At 51.2% G+C, this 8,954-nt stretch overlaps 1 protein-coding gene across 1 annotated transcript in view; it reads right to left on the reverse strand.

Annotated features, from left to right (window-relative positions):
• Positions 1-6,043: 6,043 nt before the first annotated feature.
• Tmem82 (transmembrane protein 82) overlaps positions 6,044-8,954 on the reverse strand; it is a 3,864-nt gene continuing 953 nt past the window's right edge. The window contains exons 4-6 of the mRNA XM_031376964.1: positions 8,046-8,463; positions 6,768-6,958; positions 6,044-6,530 (exon numbers count right to left, since the gene is read on the reverse strand). Coding sequence (XP_031232824.1) covers positions 6,405-6,530; positions 6,768-6,958; positions 8,046-8,463 — 735 coding nt within the window. The 3' untranslated portion in view covers positions 6,044-6,404. The remainder of the gene's footprint in view (positions 6,531-6,767; positions 6,959-8,045; positions 8,464-8,954) is intronic.

An 8,954-nucleotide genomic window follows, 5' to 3' on the forward strand; every position in this document is an offset into this window, starting at 1 on the left:
CCCCCCCCCCCCCCCGCTCCTCCCTACCATGGTTGGTTTTAATGTCAGCCTATCACGAGTTAGAATCACGTGAACAGGGAGCCTCAGCGGAAGATCTGTCCTAGTTACGGAGTGTGGGTAGCCACGTTCCGATAGCCTAGATAAAAAGGGAGATTGGTCACCTTCTGCTCCCTTGGACACCAAGTTCACCAAGTTGTGCCTGCTTCCTGGGATGAAAGACATGCCTCTCAGCATAACATACCGGGCTCCTGTTTTAAATTTTAGAAGAATTTGTTTTACACTTATTTATTGTGCACAGGCACTAGCCTGCCCAGCAATTGTGTGGAAACCAACTCTCTTCTTCCTCCAGGCCTCAGAGACTGAACTCAGGTCATCAGGCCTGGGGCAAGCTCCCTTACCAGACAGGCTGTCTCACCACCACCACCGCCTTTCTATTTCTTTCTCTCTCTCTCTCTTTCTTTCTTCCTTTGTTGTTCTTCCTTCCTTGCAATCCTTCTTCTTTCCTTCCTCCTCTTCTTCTTCCTCCTCCTTCTTTCTCCCTCCTCTTCTTCCTCCTCCTCCTCCTCTTCCTCCTCCTCCTCCTCCTCCTCCTCTTTCTCTTCTGTTTGGAGACAGGATCTCTCGCATCTCACCTGGCCTTGAACTTGCTCACTCACTGTGCACCTACAGAATAACCTTGAACTTCAGATCCACCTGCTCTCGTCTACCAAATGCTGGGATGACAGGTATATGAACCCATGCCCAGTTTAAACAGTGCTGCGGATCGAACCTAGGGCCTTCTGTGTGGTGGGCAAACAGTCTACCAACCGAGTCCCAACCCCAGCCCTTTTTTTGGGAGTGGGGAACTCATACATCCGAGGCAAACACCATACCACTGAGCTACATCCCCAAGCCTGGGTGACCAGATTTTTAAGACTCTTGTCAGACACAAAATAAGTTTCTTAAGTTTCAGAAAAACAATTTGATAAGAAGAGAAATCTCTCCTAGCCCACATGTACCAATTCTTGTTTGGATAATGGTCCCTGTGCCCATAAAAAGGAAAGGACAGCTGAGTCCAGTTCGCTCCCAGAGATTGCCAGTATTTTCCCAGCCAGTCTGTGAGCTGAGACCAGAACGCCTTCCAGGACAAACAGCGGGTTTTGTTGGAACCCAGAGCCAGTCTGGGTCTGGCGGATACTGGCTCTTCGCCCACCAGATGACTCGTTTCCTCCAGACAGGACAAGTTGAGAGGTGGAAGCCAGATCACACAGCGGGGGTATTGATATTATACTGAGCAGGGCTTTGCTGCCTTCATCCTGTACCGGATACCACCGGGTCCCCTTGGCTTCCACTCGTCCTGATTGCAGCCCTGCCCTGGTTGGGGAGGAGAGGAGCAGAGGCCAATAGCTCTCAGGGGGTGATGGTGGTCTTTTTGTTTTGGGCTTAGAGACAGGGTCTCATGTAGGTAGCACAGGCTGGCCATGCAGTTGGGATGTAGCAGAGGATAACCTTGAACTCCTGACGTTTATGCCTGTACTTCACAAGTACTGGATTGCAGGTGTAAACCATCATACCCTGATAATGCAGTGCTGGGGACTGAACCCAGGGCTTCGTGCAAGACCTTTTCTAACCAAGTTACATCCTCATCACACTCAGCCTGTAATGGTATTTGGAGAGGGGAAGGATCTCAACAGAGTCTATGGTCCTCGAGAGCCTTCTCCAGACCTCACCATCTCCTGCACAGGCCACTCCCACACAGACCACTCCCACACAGACCACTCCCACACAGGACACTCCCACACAGGCCACTCCCACACAGGCCACTCCCACACAGGCCACTCCCACACAGGCCACTCCCACACAGGCCACTCCCACACAGGCCACTCCCACACAGGCCACTCCCACACAGGACACTCCCACACAGGACACTCCCACACAGACCACTCCCACACAGGACACTCCCACACAGGACACTCCCACACAGGCCAGCTCTATGGCCCCAGGGAGGCCTCTTAGTGGATCGGGCATCTTGGCTCTGTAGGCCTCCCCTAGTAAAATCCCCACAGAACCACGCTGCTCGATGCTGGACCTAGAACAGACCTGATGGGAGCCTCTGGCAACCTGAAACACTGTGGCCAGAGCACATTCCAGAGCCACCTGGGATGGAGCTGCCTGGAGCTGCCTGTTTTTCCAATGCAGTCCTGTTAGTCCTCTGGACCTAACCTTCAGACAGGAAAGGGGAGCAAGGAGCATGCAAAATATGAGCTGCTGGGTGGAATGAGGTGAGGAGCAGACTGCCTGTGTTCAAATCCTGCCTGAGCTGGAAAGATGGCTCAGTGGTGAAGAGCACTTGCTGCTCTTGCAAAGGACTGCAGTGGCTTCCCAACACCCGTATGAAGTAGCTCACAAATGCCTGTAACTCCTGCTCCAGGGGATCTGACGTCCTCTTCTGGCCTCTGACAACTCTAGAATCAACAAGCACAATGCCCCTCTCTCCCTCCCTCCCTTTCTCTCTCTCTCTTTCTCTCTCTCTCTCTCTCTCTCACACACACACACACACACACAACACAATCTTCAAGTTTTGTGTGTCCTCAGGCATATGACATAACCTCCAGCACCAGGGCATAGTGGTGCCTACCTATAATCTCAGCAATTCGGAGGTTGCCTGCAAGAGGACTTCATGGCCATGAGTTCAGCCTGGGCTACATATCTAGGCCATTTCAAAAACATCAGACAGCTGGACATGGTGGTACACACCTTTAATTCCAGTAGTCATCGGGTAGAGGCAGACAGAGCTCTATGAACTTGAGGCCAGCCTGGTCTATATAGTAAGTTTCAGACCAGCCTTCAGTTTTCAGCCTTCTGAAACCCCAGAAAAGGAAGGGGTGGTGGGAGTCAGAGGGTCAAAATAGATTAATAAGTGTTCAGATTTGGAGACTTGGTAAGCACATAGTATATGGTATTAATTAATTAATTAATTAATTAATTAATTAATTTTACTGTGTGGCTGTGGCTGGCCTGGGGTTTGCTATGTAGACCAGGCTGGCCTTGAACTCACAAGAGATCTGCCTGCTTCTATTTCCCAGTGCTAGGATTACAAGCATAAGCCATCACTCCAAATGGTAGTAGTTCTTTTTATTTATTTATTCATTCATTCATTTTTAAACAGTGCTTCTCTGTGTTGCCCTGGCTGTCCTGGAACTTACTCTGTAGACCAGACTGGCCTTGAACTCACAGAGTTCTCTTGCCTCTGTCTCCCGAGTGCTGGGATTAAAATGCTAGTAATGCTTTAGTAATTCTTTCTTTCTTTTTTTTTTTTTAAGATTTATTTATTTATTTATTTAATTTTGTTTTTTTGAGACAAGGTATAGCCCAGGCTGGCCTTGAACTCAGAAATCCGCCTGCCTCTACCTCCCAAGTACTGGGATTAAAGGCGTGTACCACCACTGCCTGGCAAGATTTATCTATTATATGTAAGTACACTGTAGCTGTCTTCAGACACTCCAGAAGAGGGTATCAGATCTCATTAGGGATAGTTGTGAGCGACCTTGTGGTTGCTGGGAATTGAACTCAGGACCTTCGGAAGAGCAGTCAGTGCTCTTAACCACTGAGCCATCTTTCCAGCCCCCTAGTAATTCTTTAGATGGGCTCAGAGAGGGGCAGTAGCTTGTCCATAGTCACACAGAATGTAAATGGCGTGGGTACCCAGCCCTTTCTGTCCCTGATCTTGGCCGTGAACAGGGCTGAGATGAAAAGGACCCTCATTGCCTTGAATAGGTTAGGATCAAGAGCTGGGGACCCAAAAGCCGTCCCAGCCTGGAACTAGACAGGGCACCTTGGTCGCATGTGAGCACTATATCTCTACCACTCTACTTTACCTCCTTGGCCACCTCAGTGTGGCACCTCTGCACCACATCCCAGACTAGAGACTAGAGCAGCAAGCTTAAGCTATGCAAGAAGCCAGTCAGCACAGATGACTAGAAGCCCATCCCCCCTGGGTCACACACAACAAATAGCATGTTTGTGGAAATCCAGAGGACAGCTTGGGACTGTGACCTATAATGGTCATGAACCATGCTGTTGGGCATTGGTCCTAATGCTTCGTCTTAATTCAGCTCCCCAAATCACAGGGGGATCTGCATGTCCAGATGCTGAGGGTCCCTGTCCTCAATTGGCTTTTGATTAATCAATAAAGAGCCAACGGCCAATGGCTGGGCAGGGTGAGAGAGGTGGGCAATGCAAAGGAGAGAAGGAAGGGAGTCACCAGGATGCAGAAGCAGAGGGATCAGATTTAAGAGCTGCAGGAGAGAAATCATCCAGCAATGTAGGTGCAAAGGGAGAGTGGCCCATGGGAGGGCTACCCAGAAGGAGACAGGGCAGCAAAGATAAAATACAGAGTTAGAAAATGTTAACTCAGGGCTGGAGAGATGGCTCAGTGGTTAAGAGCACTGACTGCTCTTCCAAAGGTCCTGAGTTCATATCCCAGCAACCACATGGTGGCTCACAACCATCTGTAATGAGATCTGACACCCTCTTCTAGTGTCTGAAGACAGCTATAGTGTACTCACATATAATAAATAAATAAATCTTTAAAAAAAAAAAAGATGTTAACTCAGAAATATCGAAGGGGAGCGTCTGCTAGCTGTGGGGAGGTTTAGAAGAGCCCAACCATTGAACTAGTCAAGGCATATGAAAATATAAAGATTGTGTGTGGTGCGGGGTGTGTGTGTGTGTGTGTGTGTGTGTCATTAGCAAATCTAGAGAACTCTGGAGGGTGGTAAGAAGTGTGATCACCCACTGGGAGCTCAGAGTGGATTAACAATTCACCATTACACATATGACCCGGTTCTTTTTTATTTTTTTGAGATGGGGGTCTCATTATGTAGCCCTGGCTAGCCTGGAACTCTCTATGTAGACCAGGCTAGCCTTGAACTCTATTTGTCTCTGCCTACCTAATGCTCCTGAGATTAAAGGTGTGGGCATATGTCACCAGGCCCTGCTAATCTTTCTTTTGTTTTGTTTGTTTTGTTTTTTGAGACAAGGTCTCCCTGTGTAGCCCTGGCTGTCCTGGAACTAGCTCTGTAGACCAGGCTGGCCTCAAACTCAGAAATCCACCTGCCTCTGCCTCCCAAGTGCTGGGATTAAAGGCATGCACCACCACTGCCCGTTCTCTTTTCTTAATAAGCTGTCTTTTTTAAAAAAAAATTTTAATTCTATGTATGTCTGTGAGATGAATACAAGTGCCCAAGGAGGCCAGAGGCATCATATCTCATAGAACCTCCTACAGACAGTTGTGAGCTATCTGATATGGAATGTGGGAAACCTGCTAATTAAGGTTCAAGTCTATCATTGACTGCACAGCCTTCTGGGGCTTGGCACGTAATGGGGGACTCCCCTTGTTAACAGAGTTTCTCCTTCTCTGACCTTGACTGGGGTCAAGCCCCCAACATTCGCCTCTACCTGAGGAGTGTCACAGAGCCTCAATTAATGGGATCAATTTCCCTTTTCCTACAAAACTTGTTCAGCCATCGCCTGATATTCCTGATGTGCTTCCCCACACTAATGAGGCATTCCAGGTACCCTAAAGCCCCCTGCATTCAGTACCCCAAAACTTTATAAGCTAACTTAAGTAAAGATGATCTGCCTACTGACTTTGGGTCCCGGTGTGGTCTGGTCTTTCACAGTAATTACTCACAGGGCTTCCGAACACCCTGTTTGATGTTGGCCGTATCGGCCATTGATCCATGAGGACGAGGAGACCCACAGGTCGGGATGCTACTCAGATCCTCAGAGCATCCCATGCTCTTAGCCGTGAGCAACTTCCCCAGCTCCAAACCATCTGGAGAGCCACATGTTCCTGGGCAAGTTCTGGCAGTTCTTTATCCTGGGACACAAGAACCTGGTAACTTCAGCCTGTGTCCTTTGTCCCCCAGGAAACTCAGAGCAGGGCCAGGTTTGAGGCTTATATCCTAGAACCCTGCCCCCGCCTCTACTTTCCCCCACTAAAAAGCCCCGGGCTTCAAGAAGTCTCTTCTTCCTGGACTACTGGGATCCTCAAAGCAGGTTGGGAGAGAAAAGTCACCTTTATTGTCTTTGGAGAGAGCAGGGTGGGGGAGGGGTGGCCGGCGGGCAGGGGCCATTCTGAGGTCACAATTGTCCTCTGTCCTCTTGCCGCCAGGAGAACTGGGTCTGATGAAGCTTCCCATCTTCGAGAGAAAGGGGTTGGCTCAGAGGCCTTCATGTCCCTGCCTCTCTAGGTCCCCTGCCCTGGCCACCCGTTTTCTCCAGAGTTCCCCATGGCCTGCCCAAAAGTCTAGGTGGGGACCAGCTCTGGCACTCAGTCTTCAGGCCACTTCATGTGGTCAAGACCTTGCTGGTTAGCCCTTGCAGGTCCGAAACTGACTTCATATCCTCCGCAGGGCAAGTCAGGAGGGGACCGTGCTTCTGGCTGGGGCAGGTGCGGAAGGCAGGGGCTCGCATGGACCTGTCCATCTTGATTCTCCTTCTGCTGTTACTGCTACTGTTACTGTAGGCCTCTGGGGTGGAAAGCCCTGGGGGAGGGTCAGAAGAGACACACTTCCCAGTTAGTCTCAGATCCATTATTATCGGACCTTCCTACCCTCTGGGAGCCCAGCTGCAGTGGTCCCTGGCACCCAGCTCCCCACTCCTAGTGATCTCAATGACAACTGGCTCCCCTGCCCTTAAGACCCTTGTCAAGATTAGACCTCTGGGGCTGCTGGGACCAGGGTGGGAAGGTGTGTGTGTGGGGGGTCCATAAAGGTGCCTACCTGTATCTGGCAGAGGTCGATTAAGGCGCGAATACCAGCTAAGCACCACAGCTCACCCAAAAGGGAGACAAAGACACCCAGGAGATCCAGCCAGCGGCCCACGGTCAGCAACAGAAGGAAGAGGCCAGCCATGCGCACCAGCACCGTCTGGACCTGGCCCTGTAGGCTGAAGCGATGCTGCCGCTGCTCCTCTGTAGGATGCAGTTGTCACTATCTCAGCCGGCACCTTCTGGAGGTCAGCTGGGGCCAGCCTGTTCCACTTCTCAGCTGCTTTCCCTGGGGATTTTGTCAGCTTCCCTGACTGCCCTCCCGCAGCCCTGCTTCCATCTCTGGGCACCTACAGGACTACTTGTCCACCCTTAAGTTTCCCCCTGGTTGAAGACGGAGCCCTGCCAGTCGACGGCAGGAATCTCGGGTTCTCCCGATTTCTGTATGTTGGTCTGAATCATCCGCAGCTCCACTTCCGCCCAGCACATGCCAATCTCTCTTGTCCCACCCTGGTCCCAGCCACTTTTCCCTCTCGCCAAAGCTCACTCAACGGGGCTCCTGAGTTTTGTTCCTGACCAAGGTCTACCAACCATCTAAAGCGATCTAAACACATCAATAAGGTGACATCATCCCTCTGCTTAGAATGCTCCCAGGACTTCCTATGGCTTTTAGAGGAGAACTCTAATAGAAGCCTTGTTTTCCACGGTCAGACTTGACTTGGTCCCATCTTTCCATCCTCATCCGACCCATGTTCTCTTACTTAGAACGGCAGCTGTCCTGGCTTCTCATTTCGGACGCAGAGCCTGCTAAGCCTATTCCCACCTCAAGGTCTTCACACCTGCTGTTCCTACAGCTTGAACCACCCTTCCCTGCTCCTCCAATTTCAACTAACTCCCATTCTGCAGCCAGGGAGTTCTTCCTAGAGGCCAGATCTGACCAGCCACTCTCTCCTGCTTAGGACCCTGCCCAGATTGGTTGGTCAGGGCTCTGGGACAGGCCTTTCTGAACGTAGTCAACCTTGACCCTAATCCCTGTGGTCCTTGGGAGAACAACCCTGAACCAACCACATGCTGTGGTTCTGCATGGCTATGCCTTCACTCTGTGCTTTGGCCCACAATCCCTTTCACCTTACCTAGTCCTCAAGACCAACCCAGGTACCATGTCTTTGGGGCTCCTACATGACATTACTGCTCTGAGAAACCCACAGTAGAGTATAAGTCCCATCCTGGGACTGGGTGGTTGGGATGTGTGGGCAATGGAAGGGACCCCAGCCCCGCCCGGGGCTCTCACCCTGCATGTAGATGACCAGCAGTGTGTAGCAAATGGTGAGTGGGGTCCAGAATCGCACGGCCTCTGACGAACTCAGGAAGTCCTTGTTGATGAGGGCCACAGCTGCCAGATCACTCACAGCAAAGGCCACTGTCAGAGCGCGGCCCAGGAGCCTGGGCATGCCGTGCTGGCTGGCCAGCAGACCCAAGCAGACCCCACAGTAGCGCTGGCTGCTGTGCAGTTCATAGAGGCTGCAGATGTGGCGGTTTAGGCGCCGGGCACCCAGACCGAGGAGTGCAGCCAGCCCCAGGCTCAGCAGCAGGTTCAGGGAGCGGTGTGGGGCGCCTTCCTGTAGGAAGCTCAGGCCACAGCTTAGCCCACAGCCCAGGGAGAACTGACACACCAGGAAGAGCTGGAGCCGCTCCTTGTCCCCGGTGCCCTGCAGGAGAAGGGAGTCCAGGGTAGGCCGAATTTCCGGAGGCTGGCATCTGAAGGGTGGTTTCTCTTGCTCATTGGCTGGAGGGGTGATGGTACTGGGCCTTAAAGACCCAACTTCACAGACAAACCGTGTGCTCCTTTGAGCCTCAGTTGTCACACTTGTGGAGATCCAAGAAGACCCTTAATCATTATAGCTGTCAGGACAAAATGGGCCAAAGCCCTCAAGGGACTTAGCCAGGGCTGTGCGAAAGCTCAGCAATTCAAGATTTTTTTTTTTTTTTTTTTTTTGGATCTCATGTGTTCCAGGCTAGCCTCAAACCCAATAGTCAAGGATGACCCTAAACTTCTCATCCTTCAGGCATGAGTCGTCACCAAGTCTGGTTTTACACAGTGCAGGGGATCAAATTCAGGGCTTTGTGCATGCATGCTAGGCAAGCACTCTACCAACTGAATCACATCCCAGCTCACAGAACTGACATTTACATGGGGGCG

The sequence above is a fragment of the Mastomys coucha genome, unplaced genomic scaffold (genome assembly GCF_008632895.1).
Source record: "Mastomys coucha isolate ucsf_1 unplaced genomic scaffold, UCSF_Mcou_1 pScaffold18, whole genome shotgun sequence".
Lineage (NCBI taxonomy): Eukaryota > Metazoa > Chordata > Mammalia > Rodentia > Muridae > Mastomys > Mastomys coucha.